At 48.2% G+C, this 19,760-nt stretch overlaps 1 protein-coding gene across 2 annotated transcripts; it reads left to right on the forward strand.

The window, feature by feature from the left end:
• The first annotated feature begins 5,727 nt into the window (after positions 1-5,727).
• CALM1 (calmodulin 1) lies at positions 5,728-16,183 on the forward strand. 2 transcript variants are annotated; one of them, XM_027552724.1, is made up of 6 exons: positions 5,728-5,971; positions 8,521-8,551; positions 9,594-9,737; positions 11,872-11,978; positions 12,358-12,493; positions 12,655-13,542. In XM_027552724.1, the coding sequence occupies exons 1-6, from the start codon at positions 5,969-5,971 to the stop codon at positions 12,681-12,683; spliced, it is 450 nt and encodes a 149-aa protein (XP_027408525.1). In that variant the 5' UTR covers positions 5,728-5,968; the 3' UTR covers positions 12,684-13,542. The 2 variants fall into 2 exon arrangements, with proteins under 2 accessions (XP_027408525.1, XP_027408524.1); XM_027552723.1 differs by lacking the exon at positions 5,728-5,971 and having other exon boundaries at positions 8,515-8,551; positions 12,655-16,183.
• The last annotated feature ends 3,577 nt before the right edge of the window (positions 16,184-19,760 follow it).

Below are 19,760 nucleotides of genomic sequence, written 5' to 3' on the forward strand. Positions count from 1 at the left end.
CCACTGCACAAAGGGATTTAAACACAGACAAGAGTGGGCGCATTCAGGGGGATGGTGCTGTTTCTCTTGAGACCATTAATATGCTGAGGACTGCTGCAAGCTGAGACACAGCAGGGCATGCAGTGGTCTGGTTATGATTCGCTTAAAATTCCGGGACACTAAGTAGGGCTTCCCTGAAGGCTCGGCAGGTAAAGAGTCCGCCTGCAATGCAGGAGACACAGGGTCAATCCTGGGTCAGGAAGGTCCCCTGGAGAAGGGAGTGGCAACCCACTCCAGTGTTCTTGCCTGAAAAAAATCCCATGGACAGAGGAGTCTGATGGGCTACAATCCATGGGGTTGCAAAGAGTTGGACACAACTGAGCAACTAAGCGTGCATGCATGCAGAATAGACATATGCTAAAATTGGTATGTTTTCTCATGGTGATAAGTCATGGCTTAAAACTCACTTATTTCCTTATGATGGTAACACATTTCAAATTTAAACGTAATGTTAGAATTTTCCCTGTGTTTTTACCTGAGAGTCATTCATAAAAGATAATAGCAAAAAAAGATACTATAATAGCAAAATTTTAAGTGGAAAAATAATGAGGTATTTTGTTGTTGATAGAGATAGTAAAGCTTATATAATAATCCTGTATAACATTTAATGAAATGTGAAACCACACACAAGCAGCAGGAGCCTGTTCTGGCTACTGGAGATGATTAGTGAAGAAGAAAATCCCAAATGGTGGATCATCATCAAATTATATTGGACCATGGGACAGAGAAGGAGGCAGCTGTGGGTGGCAGAGAAGTCAAAGACAAGATTTCTTTCCTGTGAGATAGCTCAGGAGAGGTGCTCCAGTTTGGGGCTGGAAATTTCTTAAAGAAAATTCTCTAACTAGATAATCCATCTGTGAAGACACAGCAGCCTATGGTTACAGTGAATGAATTTAGACTTGTGACTTTGTAAAAACCATCTAGCCAAGCATCACCTCTCTCCCCCCATCCCACTGCCCACCCCACCACACACACAGAGTCATTTTCTCAGAGCAGTGTAAGCTACATGAAGGCTACAGGATCTATCTGTGTATCTACCTACCTATCCATCCATCCATTTGTCTCTAGTTTAAAATACCAACTCCTCAGCTTCCCCGGTGGCTCAGTGGTAAAGAATCTGACTGCCAATGCAGGAGACAGGGATTCAACCGCCGATCTGGGAAGATCCCGCGTGCCGCGGAGGATCTAAGCCCGTGCACCACGACTGCTGAGCCTGTGCTCTAGAGCCCGGCAGCCACGACTGCTGAGCCCAGGTGTCACAGCTGCTCAAGTCCGAACGCCCGAAAGCCCACAATCCCCAGCAAGAGAAGCCACCATAGTGAGAAGCCTGTGCCTCACAACTGGAGAGAGGCCCCTACCTGCTGCAGCTCAAGGAAAGCCGGAGCAGTAACAAAGACCCAGCACTGCCATAAATAATAAATGCATTTATAAAAATAAAATACCAACTCCGAGAGATGCATCATGGAATAGGACTGGGATGAGAGAGTTCTCGGTTATCTCTTTCAGTGACAGCATAGAGTCGTCAGCTAAATGATGGTGAGCAAGTCTCCTCACCTGTTTAGACCTCATTTGCAAAATGAGAAATGTCCTCTGGCTAGGAAGCATCATAAAGTAAATGTTTTGCTTTTTCTTATACACTCTGCTCCTGGTGTGGTAGGTACAGCTATTACTACATTCCTATGATCTTATTTTAATTTTAAATCCTTGGGTAAGAAGTATTTCATAAAAAAAAAAAAACACAAATTTTAATCTTGTGTTCCTTCCAAAAAAAAATTAAAAATAAATTATATTAATTTACAAGAGATACAGTGTAATGCTTACATGCTTGGTCCTCTGAAATAGATTTTTTCATTTCAACACTTAAATTAGACAAATCACTTAGTCTCTCAGTGCCTTGGTTTCTATATAAGGATAATGGCGCTGGCCTCACAGCATGGGCAGGAGGATGAAATGATAGTTAGCACAGGGCCTGGCCACAGCCAATGCTCAGTTCAGTCAGTGCAGCCGCTCAGCTCTCTGCGACCCCATGGACCGCAGCCCGCCAGGCCTCTCTGTCCATCACCAACACCTGGACTTCACTCCAACTCATGTCCACAGAGTCGGTGATGCCATCCAACCATCTCATCCTCTGTTGTGCCCTTCTCCTGCTGCCTTCAGTCTTTCCCAGCATCAGGGTCTTTTCCAATGAGTCAGTTACTTGCATCAGGTGGCCAAATGCTCAGCAAATGTTATTATTATTATTTTTTTAATTTTCAGTCTCAACTGCTGGCTGCCAGGGAAGCCCATCAAATGCTCTCTTTAAGCTGTTTCCATTTCTCCATTTGTCCTCTTCACCTTCAGCATGTTTGTGGGCACACACATATGACATGCATGACAGTACATATTGTACATGTATATTTTACAGTCATATATATTATAATCTCAGGCACAGGGTTTACAGTTGGAATTTCTAGATTAAATCCAAACCTGTCTTACCCCTGAATATGTACAATGATTACATTTGTATTTTTTCTGTTACACTCAAATGGGTAATCAGGTTAGTGACAGAAGTGATATTAAAATTTGAGATTCCTGACATAGGGTTGCATTCTTTCTATTTTTCTTCAATTTAACATTACTTTATTCCCCAGTGGCTCAGATGGTAAACTATTTGCCTGTAATGCAAGAGACCCAGGTCCAGTCCCTGGGCCGGGAAGATTCCCTGGAGAAGGGAATGGCAATCCACTCCATTATTCTTGCCTGGAGAATTCTGTGGACAGAGGAGCCTGGCAGGCTACAGTCTGTGGGGTCATAAAGAAGGAACACGACTGAGCAAGTAACACTTTCACTTTTAAAAATAATCATAGCCATTTTCTCTCAATATCATGAAATATTCCATTGTCTTTTGACTCTCAGTAAATTATGACTTCACATTGCAGTGCTGTGCTCAGTCGTGCCAACTCTTCGAGACCCCATAGACTGTAGCCAAGGTGGCTTAATGGTAAAGAATCTACCTGCCAATGACTTCAAAAGAATGTGGCTTCAGTTCATTTCAGTTCAGTCGCTCAGTTGTGTCCGATTCTTTTCGACACCGTGGACTGCAGCACGCCAGGCCTCCCTGTCCATCACCAACTCCCAGAGTTCACCCAAACTCATGTCCATTGAGTCAGTGATGCCATCCAACCATCTCATTCTGCTGTCTCCTTCACCTCCCACCCTCAATCTTTCCCAGCATCAGGGTCTTTTCGGATGAGTCAGCTCTTCGAATCAGGTAGCCAAAGTATTGGAGTTTCAGCTTCAACATCAGTCCTTCCAATGAATATTCAGGACTGATTTCCTTTAGGATGGACTGGTTGGATCTCCTTGCAATCCAAGGGATTTCTTGATTCCTGATCTTTTAATAAATTAGAAAGTTTATTGACTTAAATCTTTAATGAAATCCCAGTGATCATACAGGTGGTCAGAAGAATCTGCTTCAGGAAATACATAAATCTTCACATGGCACATTTTCAATTTTCAGATGTTAATTTCATTAATACATAATCTAATCTTAGAGCCCCTGAACAAGGGCTCACACTCTATTTTATGCTCCATCCCTGATTCATGGCAAGATCTTGGGTAAGTCATTTGACCTTCTTATATTTCAATGTGTCAAACTGCCATAAAACTGAGTAAAGCATGACCTCATTACAAATCCAATAGACTTGAAAGCTGTACTTTGATAAAGAATTATCAAAAGAGAACTCTAGCTGGTAAAATGTAAAGAATCACAATAATGAATTTTACTATAATAAGTAAGATGACTTTGAAATACGGTCTTTAGCAAATAAAGTCATGAAAAAGTTCAAAGTGTTTTATTTGGGTGAAATAGGTTAAATGATGGAAGGAGAAACATTATTTTAGAAAATGCCTGGTTTTCAAAACCATGGATTCTAGCAACTTAATTATAAGGAACAGAAGACTATCAGAACCTAATAAACCTTTAAGAATTAAATACATTTCATCTCGAGGCCATTTTTCCTCCTTCTTATACAATGTATACCAACTTTTAAAAATGTATTTAACTACTGTATGAAAAGCCTGGCAAAAGAATACCAATTCCCTTCGCATATTTGGCCATTTAGACTGTAACTCACTGTATTACCGAATATTCTTTTAACTGACTTTATATTAGTCCCTTTCCCCCTATTTCCAACTCCCCTATTAACATACAGTTTATTCCCATTCAAGTCTTCGCCCAGGAAGACAGGATGATGGTGACAATCACGTTCAGTAGATGGTGTCTTTCTCATCTGCCGAGGGAGGCAGCGCCATTCCCTGGCTCCCTGTGGCAGACTCCCTTTAGATTGCACAGCTGGTTCCCCCTTTCCTACTGCATTCCAGAAGGCATATCAGTAAAAACAGTTCCATAGGTATTTGTCTGAGGCTATCACACAAGTCCTGGGCAACTACATTTTCCATTGTTTTAAAATTCTTTTCTGCAGACTGTGTCAAAGCCAGAAACAAGCATAACCTAGCAAAGCCCTTCTAGCGAGGTTGTCAATCACACACTTTGCCACATTCTCTGAAAGAGTATGCAAATAATAACTTGCAACTGTTGCCCAGGCCCTGTAAACAAAAGATCAGATTCTGTGCTCTGCCTTGGCAAGAAAAGAAACTGCAGCATTTTGTCAAGATTTTTACAAAGTTCTGGGCTTTACATTTATAACTGATATGGTCCTTTTTCTGCTATACAGAAAATTGAAAATATGAGTAAATTTTAGATTAAAATACTACTTGAAATATAATTAAGATTGTGCATTTAAAAACTGGTCGAGCTCCAAAGTAGAGTCAATTAAACTGTGTGTTCCAACCCTAATCTAGGGGATTCTATGTATCTGTTGTTTTCCTTCTTTGTTTCTGTGGATCTACGAATAAAGATCTGATCCGTTAGGACCAGGTAACTAACATAAAAAAAAAAAAAAAAAATCAAAGCATGGGGTTTGAAAGTCTACAGAAGATGCACAGGTACATTGATTTCAGTAAGACTAGGGTCAGGATGAGTAGTGTTTTCCATAGGGAAAAAAAAATACAGTAGGAGAGGGAGATTATTCAAGCATACAAAAAAAAATTAAGTGGAAACGTGAAAACATTAAGGTAAGACTGGCTAAGCATATGAGCGTGACACGGATTTAGCAGTCGAGCATATATATTCATTTGTCTCCGACATTACTCAAAGAGCAAACGTCTAAGCAGTTTCTTGCGCGAAGACACTTGCTCCCTCCAGACCCCTGTCCTCGGTCGCCGAAGGTGCGGCTGCCCTCACCCCAGAACTGCCCTTGGCTCCCCAGGGGCGGGGGCCAGCGGGAGACCGCGAGGCCAGGGCCAGTCCGCTGCCCCGGGGCGCGAGATGCGAGGGGCGGGTGGTGGGGGTAGGAAGGGGCAGGGGTCCCGCCGGTGGGGTGGGGGCCTGGGGCGAGGGGCGGGGCCCTTCTGAAGCCAGAGCCGCCCCCCGTCGGCTACGCAGCCCCTCTGTCTTCGCCCTGGTCCGGGCTGGCACCTGCGTGCACTTCTGGGCACACGTCTCCGCTGGGGGGGGTCCCAGCCCCGCCGGCGGCCGCGCGCGCAAAGGGTCGGCAGGAGGCCGGGCGCCCCGGGGGCGGGGCCCGGGGCGGGGCCAGGCAGCGAGGCCCGGCCCTCGCGGCGCGGCGCAGGGCGAGGCGGCGGCGCGGCGGCGGAGGGATACGCGGCGCCATATATATAGCGCGGGACGCAGGCTCGCGGCGCGGCGGCGGTGCTGGGAGCCTGGCGGGTGCAGAGCCGTTAGCGCAGTTGGCGGCAGCGGCGGTCGGCGGCGGCACAGCGCTCAGCGCACACGGGGCCCCGGCAGCAGCTGTAGCGGAGGCGCCCTGCGGTCCCGGCCCCTGCGCGGCCACCCTCGCTCTCTCGGCCTCCCTGCCTCGCTCGCACCATGGTAGGTGGGGCGCGGCGAGTGCCGGCGCTGCGGCCGCCTGCCCGCGCTCTCCCTCTCCGGACCCTGTCTCTCTTCCCGTCTTTCCCTCGCTGGGTGGCTTTTCCTGGCTTCCGGGTGTTGCGCAGCCGCTGCGGGTCAGGACGCGCTCTGGGTTTGCATCCCAGTTTCCTCGGCTGGGCAGCCCCGTTTACGTTTCGGCCCGTCGTGGGGCCGGGGTTGGCCGCGCCCGGCCCCAGGCGGGGGTTCTGGCCACGCCGGGGCCCCCGCACCCGCTCGCTCAGCCGTCCGCCCCCGGGCTGCCCTAGGGGTGGGGGTCCGGGCGGGGCCGCGGCCAGACCCCGGCTCGCGGGCAGCGGAGAATGAATGGGCCGGAGCGAGCCGGTGGCGCACGTCGCCGCGGTCGGAGCGCGGGGCCGCCGCCGTCCCCTCGGGGCGCTCCTCCCGCCTCCCTCCTGGGGGGCGCGGCGCGGGCGTGGGTCGGGAAGGAAGGAGCCGGGGAGGGTGGGGTGGGGGCAGGAAGGCGCGGGGCGGGGGGCAGCGGGGGCGGAAGCGGCGGGCCGGCCGACCGCCCTACCCGGGCGGGGCCCTGCGGCGGCCCGGGGCCCGCGTCGCGGCGTCCAGCGCCCCTTCAGACCCGCCCCGCGCGGCGGTGGAGGCGAGTGGGGCCGCGGGGCACCGGGTGGGCCCCCCCGCGGGAGGCGCTCGGCCGCGCTAACTGGGGCGGGGGGCGGGGAGGAGCGCTGGCGCGCGCCGCGGTCTCCAGTGGAGACGCGAAGTTTGTGCTCCGGGGGAGGTGGCGGCGCGCAGGGCAGAAGCGGGTGGGAGGCGCGGGGCGCGCTCGGGCCCCTCCCGCGGCGGGTGTGGGGGGTTCTCCCTGGCCTGGAGGGAGAGGCGCCCTGCGCCCTGCTCCCAGGGCGACCTCGCCTGGCACTTTCTCCGGCCCGCGCTCCCTCCCGTCCGAGGCGAGGTGCCCTCCCCGTTTCCGCCTCTTCTGCGGCTCCTCGGCGGCCAGATGCGCCCGTGCGCCTCTCCGGGTGTGCCATCCCCCGGTCGGCAGGGCTGACATCACCCCCCGCCTTTCTGGCTCGGCGGGGCGGGGAGGCGGCTCTCGGCGGGGCCCGCGCACCTCTGCCCCGAGGCCGATGCGGTGTGGCGGTGAGCGTGTCCCTCTGTGTCGAGGCGGGCCGACAGCCTCGATCTCCACTCTCAGAGGACACTTCCCCGGCGAGGTGACAGCTTCTTTTGCGAGGTGTGGTCGGCAGCGCTTCCTGTTGTAGGAGGCAGAGACGTAGCCCTGGCATTACATAAATCCTCGTGTCTCCTTCCTTCGCTATAAAGAAAACCGGCGTGCCGTGTCTAGGGTAGGGAGGAGAGGAGACACAGTTCTAATTTGAAAAAAATGTTTCCTCCCTAAGTCAGTATGTTGGAACATCACTCTTACTGTGAAAGTTTTCATTTGCGAGTTCGAATAAATTGCCATCAGCTTTCTACTAGGACTTGTTTTGGAACTGGCTTCGTTAGACATCCTTCATTAAAATAAAAATACATATTATCTGTCCTTGAGATGCCGAATTCCCATGTCTGGAGGCACAAGATCAGCGTTGCAGAGACCAAATAATGCAAGTGAGAATTACTTTCGTGGCCATTACCACCTCTAGTAAAGTGTGTTTATTAGGAGCAGCTCTTAGATCTCCCTTAAAAAGGTTAGAGTAAATATCCTCTAGCAAAGTTAATAGTTCCTCTCAAAAAAGGGAGGGCACGGTCTCATAATTACTATGTAGTTTCTGTGTGCTTCATTTTTGCAGGTTTGTAACAGCTCGATTGTAGGACCGTTCTATTATTTCCACCCCCACCCCCCAGCTTTTGAATCAGGATAATTTGACCAAGGACATGAGTTGTTCTAAATGATAGGCTTTTAACAAATAACTGCCTAATTTTAGTGATTGGAAAGCATGGAAATGAAGTTGGTAGGATAACCCATTGCTGTATATTTTTTTTCCACTTAATTGTATCTCGTAAAATAGATATAAAAGCCTGTTAATCCAAGCCAGTGCCATTATGTAACGCCAGTTTGGAGATTTGGAGTGCCCGCAGCGGTGCGCAAGGTGCACCGAAGGCCTGACCTGGCCCCGGTCCTGGCTGCAGGGCCAGCCGTGGCAGGTTGGGTCCCTCCGTGGATGGCCGCGGAGAGCGCGGCGTCCTGCAGTAGGTGGCGCACTTCTTCCCACAGCTGGGCCCTGCGGCTGCAGTGGGCCTGTTGCCACTAGAGGTGCCATTTCTCAGATGATGAACTGACTCTCCTGGTTCGACCCACCGCAGAGCAGAGAGCCCTTAGGCCCAGAGAAGAAAAGCTGAAGTGAGACCTTGTCTAACTTGTCATCCTTTGTTAATAGCATAAAGGGTTCCCTGCATTCTAATTGTTTCTCTTAAATGACATGGTTGAAATTTTCACAGCTGAGAAATATCATTATTAAAAGACTTAATTGGAAAAGCTATGCTGACTCCAGACTCCGGTGGGTTGAATTGTAACCTTTTCTTTTTCTATGCAGGCTGATCAGCTGACCGAAGAGCAGATTGCTGGTAAGTGGTGACTACAGGGAGTCTCGGTAGACCAGACTACTAGATAGTCTCAGTTCTGGTGACTCTTCCCTCTCCCCTTAGTCTGAGCGGTTTTCTAAGGATTTTATTGAAGTGCAAACAACAAGCAGAAATATTTAGGTTAAATGTTACTCCTTGTTAGTCTTTTGGAGATAATGCAAAAGTAAGTGGAACTAAGGATGCCCACTTGTTACACTGTGGAGTGCGCACTTCACGGTATGCTGGGCTTTGTATGGAATGAGAGTGCATGGAGCCTGCTGTTCAAAAATGCAGTCTAGAACTCTTAGGCCACTTTGTGATGCGCCGTGAAAGCGTGTGCCTGCTGTTCTAAATGGGGTGGGCGAGGAGGACAGTGAGGACCCCCGTAATCATCGCCAGGGGAATGAAGTCAGTGTAGAGTTTAGCTTTTAATATTCCCTGGAGGACTGTTTTGGGTATTTTTGACCTCGGTATGTGGCGTGCCAGATCTTAGTTCCCCAATCAGGGATTGAACTGTGCCCCTTGTATTGGGAGTGCAGAGCCTTAAACCACTGGACTGCCTGGGAAGTCCCTGGAGAGGTTTTTTGAGATGGTTTCTCTTCAGGAAACCAGGATTGCCTTTGAAATACTCTGAATGCCATGCAGAGAGAACACACTGTTTACCAGGGATTGTCCATTTCTGGTAACTACCTCTCCTGTTGCTGTGAAACAAGGAGTTCTCACAGCTGTAGAGATTTCACGGGAAGGGACCTTTCGGACCAGTCTTGCCTTGTCAGACTGGACCTGCACTAGACTGCGGAAGCTTAGCCTTCAAAGCGAGGGGCTTGCCGTTGGTGGGCCTGGTTGCCTGTGGTGACGTTTGCTCTGTGTTCTGTGTGAAGGCGCGGCCAGTGTGACTGTTGTGGTCTTTGTTTCAGCAGATAAGGAGCAGGCAGCTTCTGTTAACTTGCACAACTTGGCTTGCTTTGGCAAGTTCAGGGGACGGGCGTGCTGTGACTGGGTTGGGTGAAGACATTCATTCTAAAAGGTAAACTTGTGTTTTCAGAATTCAAGGAAGCTTTCTCCCTGTTTGACAAAGACGGTGATGGCACCATCACAACCAAGGAACTTGGAACCGTCATGAGGTCGTTGGGCCAGAACCCAACAGAAGCCGAATTGCAGGACATGATCAACGAGGTGGACGCTGATGGTAAGGGCTTTAGAGCTGTGAATGAGTGCCAGTGTTGTGTAATTCAAGTTGAGACATGTTACCAGATTGTCTTTCAAGTGTCGAGACCAAGGCAAATGTGCAAAGATCCCTTCTGTGGTTTCCTTAGGCCGTTGACAATTAAAATAGAACATTACGGGCCTGCCTCTAGCCCTGCTTGCTGTCCAGAACGTTTCCTGGATCAGATCACAGTATTGTTCTTTTCTACTTGCCATGACCTGTAGCTCAGTCTTTATCAACTGGCTCTTGCGTCTGCACGGAGTACTATGGGGAAAGTAAAAATAAATAGCCATAGACCTTTAAAAAGGCTTGGTTGTCTCAGGAGACAAACCCCAAGTGAAGTGGGGGAAGAGCCTTCTTAGATGTTAACGTATAGAAGTGAGCACAGTGTGAGCTGTCAGTGTGTTTATTGAAGAGAATTTCAGGGATCACATGAGGCTTGGAGGTGGGGTGCGTGATGACTGAAGGGACTAGATTTACAGAAGCTGCCAGGAAGGCGCGGAGCCAGAAGGAACTTGCCGTTCGGTCACTTGCTCTCTGGACTCCAGAACAGTGGACAGGAGGCCTTTTTACTGCTTGCTTCTGTCAGCAAGTAGTTTTTAATCACTCCCCTCTGCCCACAAAGAAAAACCACGTGCTTTAGAAATAATATCAAATTAGTAAGTTTGATGTATATAATATATGTAATCAAATCTGTAAACGTAACATTGTGGAACATTTGTAAATTTTGAAAAGATGAAACAGGAATAAACAGTTTGGGTCTAGACTTTCTTGATCAGCTTGACAGTAGCCATTTAAAAGTATGTAAATAAAGTATGGTATAGTGTGAAAAAACAGAATTATACTGCTGGTCACGTATTTAGAAGCAGGGGTTTGGGGTCAGCTCTTTAACAGTGGTTTAAGTACATTTGAGCTACTTCTAAGGACTGTTTTCATCGTTAATAGTTTGGAGAAAGAGGTTTATTCATAGTTCTGTCTCATTTGACTGCTAAGGTGATCGACCATCTGGGAACATAGCGTGGCTCTCTTATAGTCGAGCCCAGGAAGCTGTCTTGGGACTGGCAAAATGTATTAGGCCCTCTGATTGTATGGAACAAGGAGGGGAAGTTTTCTCAAGCTATAGAATCTAACATTTGCAATGAATGCATGTGTTGATGCTGAAGGACATCACTATAGGGCTATAAGAGATCATTTCAGACAACTGGTTTCTGTCTGCCATGAACATCAATAATGCTTTAAATTTTTGGAGGCCAAAACGCTTTGAAGGAATCTGTGGATTACTACTTTGTTGGTACTGGTGAAAAAGAGTAACTTCACATAAGGCTTTTTTTGGTTCTAATTTTTATTTCTGTTTAGTTCAAGTTACACTGTTTATCCGGTGGCTTGTCTCTGGTGTATTCATCTGACTGTTGGTTTTAACGGAGGAGTTTGGAATACTGGCCACAGAACAGATTCTGCTGACAGTTTCCTGATTGATAATGATTTGAGCTGAGAAAACACTTGGGAGCCACGCTCTTAGTAGGAAGCAAAGATACTGAGTTGGGAGAGACGGTCAGGTGACTTCCGTGCAGTGTCCGAGAGGCGCCTCCTGGAGAAGGCTTTCCAGCACTCGTGGTCCCGGCATGAGTCCCCTTTTCCCCACTCAGGTCTTCCCCACTCACTTTCTTCCTTGAAGACCTTGGCGGCTCAGTGACGGGCCTTTTCCAGCATCCCTGGTGTGGCAGAGTTAGACTGAGGACCTCCCTGGCTTGGGGGAAGGCAGTCTCCGGGGCCTCCCTTGGGAGGGAAGGATGCAGCCAGCACTGCTGTGGCCTTTTTCTTTTTTCCTGTTGAACTGTACAGACCTTTCAGTGGCCAAGAAACTGTGTGTACAGTTTCCTTTGCATCATTAAATGCTATCCTGGGCATTGATTACTAGTTTAATTACATGAATCATGTGAAATTGCCCTGTGAAGTTTTTGAATAATTTAGACCTAAGATAATACAGCCTGATAAAGCAGTTCACCAGTTTGTCTTACCAAATGCTTACTGTTCTATAAAATGATTCTAAAATTACTTCTTCAGTAGCGTTAACTGGAGCACTTATTTTACACACGCTTTTGTTTTTTAATTTGAGGTAATGGCACCATTGACTTCCCAGAATTTTTGACTATGATGGCTAGAAAAATGAAAGACACCGACAGTGAAGAGGAAATCCGCGAGGCGTTCCGAGTCTTCGATAAGGTGACCCCGTGTCTGCATTGCTGACTTTGTGGCCATCATTTCTAAAAGCTTTCACACACTTTTCTAGTTAGAACATTTTACCTACCTGCCTGAGCCTCTGTAATCTCACTTTCAAATATTCCTGACTTACTGCAGTAACCTTATCATATGAGAGTAAGCATAATAAGTAGTAGAGAAATTTTGAACCAGGTTTCTTGACTCTTGGAGTTTCTTTTGCTTTTTAAAAAGCCCCTGCGGTTTCTGCACTGGCTGCCTGCACGTGTTTAGTGGTGGGGGGAGCTAGAGAGATGGCAGGTGCGCACGGGGCAGTGACTCTGTCGGAGCCCTGCCTGCCCACGGCACTGGGTCCCTGCCAGTAACCGCTGCGGCGTGTTCGCAGGATGGCAACGGGTACATCAGCGCCGCGGAGCTGCGCCACGTCATGACGAACCTGGGGGAGAAGCTGACGGACGAGGAGGTGGACGAGATGATCAGAGAGGCGGACATCGACGGGGACGGGCAGGTCAACTACGAAGGTGAGCCACCACGTTGGCTTTGCGATGGTCCTCCCTGTAGGGCCTGTGAGCAAGTTAACTACTGCAGCTAGGGGCTTTTTCCCTTATTCAGACTAGAGATGTTACCTTCACTAAAGCTGCTTCTGAAGATAACTGAAAGTTATGATTATTTGTCTTTTCAGAATTCGTACAGATGATGACTGCAAAATGAAGACCTACTTTCAACTCCTTTTTCCCCCCTCTAGAAGAATCAAATTGAATCTTTTACTTACCTCTTGCAAAAAAAAAAAAAGTTCATTTACTCATTCTGTTTCTGTATAGCAAAACTGAATGTCAAAAGTACCTTCTGTCCACACACACAAAATCTGCATGTATTGGTTGGTGGTCCTGTCCCCTAAAGATCAAGCTACACATGAGTTTTCCGATATAAATACTTGTCCTACCTTAACGATAAGGAAACACTTAGTGGGCTCCTGGCAGGCCCGTCTGCTCATGATTAATCACACTGTTCGGGCTGGCCAGTTTTTCATGCATGCAGCTTGACAATTGAGCACAGTCAGGCGTTTGTATTAAAAACGAAAAAGTGAAAAAACAAATTCAAAACCTACTCAGAGGGGTTCTAGTTCAAATTGTTAGTGTAAATTGTAGCCGGTTTACTGAGAAGAGGCGTTTAAAATTGGCTCACCTCAGGATGCCGTGTGGGTAACTGTCCAGGCGGAGCGCCCCTGCTGCCGGGCGGGCCTCTCTACCGCCCCCTGGCGACCGTGACGCGCTGGCGGTGCGCCCGTCTGTGTCTGCAGCGTTGTCCGCGTTGTGCTGAGTGGAATGGGTGTCAGGCTATCACCATTCATACAAATTTTTAAAAAGAAACTTTTATCAAGGGAGCATCTTGGGACTCTCTGTTTTTAAAACCTTCCGAACCGTGACTTGGAGCCGGCAGAGTAGGCTGTGGCTGTGGACCTCAGCACAACCATCAACACTGCTGTTCAAGAATTCACAATTCACGTCCATTCCAAGTTGTAAATGCTAGTCTTTTTTTTTTTTTCCAATAAAAAGACCATTAACTTAAAGTGGTGTTAAATGCTTTGTAAAGCTCAGACCTGAACGGGGACGAGCCAGTCGGAGGGGAGGCCCGTGTACCTTTAAAAATGCCCACAGCCCAGTATTGGGTATCCCCCAGCCACACAGACACGCATCCCAGCACCAACCGCTGAGCCCACGACCTTGCCCCAAACCAAGCAGATACTGACGGCTTCATCTTGTTCACGGACACGTAGGTCTACTTGTATCCCTGGGGGAGGGGGAGTGAATCGTGGTGACTTACTGATAATTCAGGCAGTGGCGCTCTTAAATGAAGGAAAAAACAAAAACCACTTTCTCTGAAGCATGTATTTAGGGGTTCTTGTCAATTGTGCTGCTGATTAGTGTTTGATGTCACTATTTGAGACCATCTGTGCAAGAGATGATTTAGTGCATCTGTACCTGAGCCCTCGCTGTGTGTGGTAGAAGCAGTGATCACTTTTCTAAGCCAGTCTCTTCAGGCCTAAAGGACACCACCAGTCACCTTGTGATTTAGTTTTTAATTTATGATTGTACTTTAGACTTCTGCTGTCTTTTTAACTTGACTTTGCTCCTCCCCACCCCCTGCCCCCAGTAGAACCAATTCTGACCTCCAACTTGAAAGTAAAACTCCAGCCCAGAGGGAATTTTGTATTTCTTTACAAAACTGTAACTGAAGCTAAAGAGATGCTGGTACTGATCTTGGCAGTGCGATTGGTCTGCCTAAAAGTCCCCTAAAAAGCGTGTTGGATTTAGTGCAGAGCTCTTTCTGAAGGCTGAATGTGCATTTTTCAGGGTGTTAACTGGTTGTGTCGTATTAGGAGATTGGGTTTTGAGTGTTCCTGTGTGGGAGGTCTTACTTTGCCTGGAAACAGCAGCAGGCTGCCAGTGAGGCGGTGAGACGCGCTCTGCAGCCCATCGGGTGCCTTCAGGGTTGGTTTATGGAGACCCTGTGCTTCTTGTCTGCTCCCCACCTCTCTGGCATTTTGCAGCTCCTTCGTTTTCCCTGCCAGAGGGGTGGGTCAGAGCCGTGGAGAGGAGCCTGCCCCTCCGCTTGGCTGCTGCTCTCTGGGCTGGGTGGTCGGTAGAAGACAGGCTGGCGTCGTGGGTGAGGCTTGGCTTCCGTAACTCCCTGAATCTGGAAGGAACATCAGTACCATAGAGGTTTTCTCCTGGTGAGATAGGAATGCGGTTTCTGGTTCGAGGAAGTGGATAACCTAGATATTTCTTCCCAGGAGGTCAAGTAGCCAGACTGGTGACCCATTCTCAGGCCTGTGGCCGATGGTCTCTTGGTAGCTTTAAAAAGGGTTGAGGACGATTCGGCTTGTTTTTCAGGAACTCTGCCTTCTGTCAGCCCTCTCGCCACGTCTTTTTCTAGGAGCTGGGTGGACTCCATGTTGGTCCTGTGGCGTTTCCTAAAAGACCACCCTTGAAACCAGGTTAATAAGTGGCCAGGATCCTGTTTGGGAGCCGGAAACGTACCCCCAGCGGGTGCTGAGTTCCAGTTTGGCCTCGAGGGGAAGCCTAGTCCACTGGGGCCTTTCTGGCCTTGCGGGGGACGACCAGCCCCCTAGGGTTAGGTGTCTGCAGTCCACGGGGGTTTGTGAGGACATACGCTGGGCGAGGGGGCGCGACTCTGAAACTTAGCCAGAACCTTCCTGTAAACTCTGGCCCCACTTCTAACTGCTCTATAAATACATATACATATATTTATATATACATATAGAGTGACTAGTTTAACTGGCATCCGCTTGAGCCTGAGACTTGCCATAAAAAACTGCTGAGCCCTTGGCGCACACGCTCACAGTTTCGTTCTCCATCTGTTTGGGGTAGGTGTCGAGCAAACGTGTCTTGATGTTTCAGATGGGCTTCTGATGCACTGTTGCCAAGGAAGGCTTTTTTTTCCTGATTTTTTGACAAACGAGTTTTTTGCACACTTTAGATCGGTGACTTTGGGCAACTTTCAAACACACTGAAAACTAGCTGCTGTACATACTTTTATACCCTCTTCATAAGCGCATGTCTGACTACTTGTGACCATGTTGTGACGCGGGGCTGTCCAGTCGGCCTGGCGCAGCTTGGGCCGGCGGAGAAGCAGTGTGACTAGCGGCCCCTCAGCAGTCCCGGGAACTTCCTCCTGAACAAAGAGTGTGAATTTGGTCAAGTCTGCTCCTGGTTCATTCAGCCATTTTCAACATTTGAAGTAATTACTGTATATCCTAAATACACCTATCCTTTTGGCAGTGACTAGATTTCCACGAATGTGTCTTACTATATCCTTCAGCTGGCGGTTACTCTTAGCTCTTATTGATCCCTTGAAGTTGTTCTACAGGAGACAAGTTCTGTGCTGTCTGTATCCCTCGGAGGAAGAAGGTAGTGGCGTGGGTGGAGTGTGTTCTTTCTCCAAATTGATTATAATGTTCATTAAACACGTCTGTAGCCAAGACGGTGGCAGTTCTTCTGTTACGGAAGTCGCCCTTCACCGTGGCGACGTGCGAAAGAGATGTACTCGAACGTTGCTGTGAATCTTCTGAGATGAACTGTTTGGAGATTAACCACCTCTCTGATGGGGGACCAACTCTATGGAAATTGTAAATAAGTTTTATTTATAAACCTGGCACTGTACTCAATAAACATTTCTGCAGCCTTTCATCTCTAACTGCGAACTCGAGGTTTTTAGCCCCGCTGCCGTCCATTCCATTTGCTCGGTGAACAGGCTGTACCTGCCCGCAGGTGTGAGTCCACCTGCGCCCTGGTACGCTGGCGGGGGGCCAGAGCCACCACAGGGACGTCCCACTCGCCTAACCCTGGTTTTAAAGTTCAGGCCTAGGGACTTAGCCTGGTGGTGCAGTGGCTAAGGCTCTCCCTTCCCAGGGCAGGGAGCTGGGTTCAAACCCTGGTCAGAGAACTAGACCCCATTTGCTGCAAGGAAATGAAGCCCGGAGTGGCCAAATATTTAAAAAAAATTCAGTTCAGGTGTTAATAGCTGACATTTTAGCACAGTATCCTGGCATTTTAATGTGTCTGTGTTTGCTCTGTGTGAAAAGTTCACACCATGAAAAGATTCATTCCTCTTTAACCTCAAGGTTAAATTCAAGTCTCTTTAGAAATTGTGTGAAGAAGTACACTTTAGGTTTAAATATTAGCTGGGAATTCACAGTTCCATAAGCAGCTGCTTCTGCCCAAGTCCCCAGCAGGACAGCTGAGGAAGGGCGGGGTCCGGGTGGCGGGCCCGGGAGAGGGGCGGGGGGCGGTGGTGCAGTTCCCACTGAGAACCTTGGAGTGGAAACCTGGCCCTAACCGGTACTGCCCTAACCAGCGTGGCCCCCAGCCCCCGTCTCGAGACCGTGTCAAGCGGGAGCAGCATCTGGCTGCCCCGTGTTTCAGAAGGGCCTTCCACAGGCTGCCTCGCCCCCTTAACAAAGCGCGAGGGAGCTGAGAAGGCGGGAATGGTCGCTGGTTAAGGCCCCGATTTGGTCAGAGGGCCTCCGCCTCTGCACCGCCAACCCCTGTGCAGGGGGACTGAGCCCTCTGCTGAGACCTCAGGCCTGGCCTGCAGCCTGTGGACAGGTTCTTTCCCTCTCTACACCTCAGTTCAGAAAGATGACTGGACTAGGCGCCTTGTTAGTCGCTCAGCCATGTCTGACTGCGACCCCAGCAGCCCACCAGGCCCCTCTGTCCATGGGATGCTCCAGGCAAGAAGACGAGTGGGTGGCCATTTCCTCCTCCAGGGGAACTTCCTGACAGGGATCAAACCTGTGTCTCCTGCACTGTAGGCGGATTCTTTGCCACTGAGCCACCAGGGAAGCCCAGGTATCTTCTACCTGTGGCTTTCTAGGATTCTGACCAACCCAGCTTGGCATCGCTTGGTATTGAAATAGAAATTGCAGCCTAAAGGGTGGGAGGCAAAGGAGTATAGGTGTGTTATATACTTGGAGATGATAAATGGGATTTTAAAAGTCTCAGCAGCTTAATGTTGGGGGTGGGGCAGAGGGTTCAGTTCAGTTCAGTCGCTCAGTCGTGTCCGACTCTGCGACCCCATGGAGCAGAGGGTAAGTCTTGTTGTTAAGACTGTGGGATGTAATATTGGAACGTTGGTCAAGGAAACTGACCTCGAAGCCGCTTCCATCCTCCTGGCAAGACAAAGGTAGGAAGCCGCCATCCACTGCCTGCGGGAGATTCAGTCCAAGGGACAACGTCATCTGGTTTTTCAGCAGTTTTGGTTCAGGAAGAACACACACACACACATTTCCAGTCTGAGCCGAACTTCCCCGGGCCCTGTGGGCTGCTGTGTCCAGTGACTCAGGATGCCTTAGAAGGAAATAAAACAAGTTTTTTATAGCCTGCTGCCGCTCCTCTCCCACCGCCCTCAGCCCTGTGCCGGGCGGGAGAAGCCGCTCGCCGGAACCCGTGGGAGGGCTGGCGGAGCCCAGGAGCTGGGTCCCCACCGACCATTGCTGAGCCTGGGTTAGAGAAAACGGTGCAGCCTCCTGCATAAGTCACTGATGTCTGCCTGTGTCAGCAGCCTCGGCAGTGAGGGTGTATTTACAATTCCCATAGCATTTCAACTGTGACTTTTTTTTTTTTGACTGTGCCTCGAGGCCTGTGGGATCTTAGTTCCCTAACAAAGGGTTGAACCCTCATCCCTGCGTTTGAAGTGCGGGGTCTTAACCCCTGGACTGCCAGGGGAGTCCCAGCAAAGGTCACATTTTTAAGTTTTGTTTTCACCTTTACAAAGATACAAGGGAAAATCCCAGAGTCTCCTCCTCCAGTAAGATAATTTCATAAACATTTTGTTATAACGTAATAACCTTTTTATCCTGGCTGCATACAAGCAATGTATAGTTTGTTTTTAAAGTTTTTCTTTCCCTTTCTGAGTCTTAATATACCCTTCAAGTTGGGATTTTCTTTATTTGTTATTATGTTTTGTAGTTAACTTTTTCCCCACACAGACTGATAGCAGAGTCAATATTTGAGATAATGGATTACTTTTAAAAAGCAGAAAACAAGTGAGAGAATAATTATAAAATGATAGTATTTTAGTTAAAGGACTAGTTCACATAGTGTCGTCATTGTAAACAAATAGAAAATGAGTGAAGACAAATTATGAAATACTATCTTAAAAGGACCCGCACACACATTGCACTGCCAGTGCAAGTATCCGTATCTGGTGATTCTCAAACTTTTCCATGACAAGAAGCTTGTTAACCTCAAAAGGCAGGCCCATTTTTACAAAAGTATCTCTGATTCTAATAAAAATGCCATTTATTGTATAAGGTTTGTGATATCTCACCGGTAACTCAGCAGGTAAAGAATCCGCCTATAATGCAGGAGATGCTAGTTCGATCCCTGCTTTGGGAAGGTCCCCTGGAGGAGGGCATGGCAACCCACTCCAGTATTCTTGTCTGGAGAATCCCATGGACAGAGGAGCCCGGCGGGCTACACTCCATGGGTTCGAAAGAGTCAGACACAACTGAGCAACTGAACCACCACTTTTCTGATTCTAATAAAAATGCTGTTTATTGTATAAGATTCGTGATAACAACTGACCCCACTACCCTGTAAAAGATGGTTTACACTTTGTATTTCCTTCCAGAACTTTTTCCTTCTTATGGACACAGAGATATATTTGACAAAACTAAGATCTATATGTGTATTTTAAATTAAGGATAATATTCTTTCTTACATATAATTACATATTGCATATATATGTGTGTTATAGTCTTTTTCATTCCTTACACTTTTTTTTGAGATACAATTCATTTCACATAACATTCATACTTGCAAAGCGTACAGCTCAGTAGTTTTTAATATACTCACAGCGTTGAATAACCGTCAACGCTGATTTTAGAACGTTTTCATCCCCTGAAAGAATCCCTGAGCCTGTTAGCAGTCCCTCCCCACCCCCCTTCCCAGTCCTGGTAGCCACTAATCTACTTTCTGTGTTGATGGATTTGCCTATTCTGGATATTATATAAATAGAATAATATATTCATATTTTTAAAATCCTCTTTCACTTTTTATACTGAACATTTCTCCATATACTTAAATTCTTGGATATAATTTTTTAGGAGCTGGCTCTATCAAGATAGCATCATTTACTTCATCTCCCAATAAAGGCCATTTGGCACATTATGTTTTGAGCAGTTTTAAGTATGGGAACATGGTTGGAAGGTTGGAATGTGCATCCTTGTAGCCTCTGCCCATTGGCCTACGTAAGCCTGGTGGA

Source organism: Bos indicus x Bos taurus, chromosome 10, assembly GCF_003369695.1.
Source record: "Bos indicus x Bos taurus breed Angus x Brahman F1 hybrid chromosome 10, Bos_hybrid_MaternalHap_v2.0, whole genome shotgun sequence".
NCBI classification, from domain to species: Eukaryota; Metazoa; Chordata; class Mammalia; order Artiodactyla; family Bovidae; genus Bos; species Bos indicus x Bos taurus.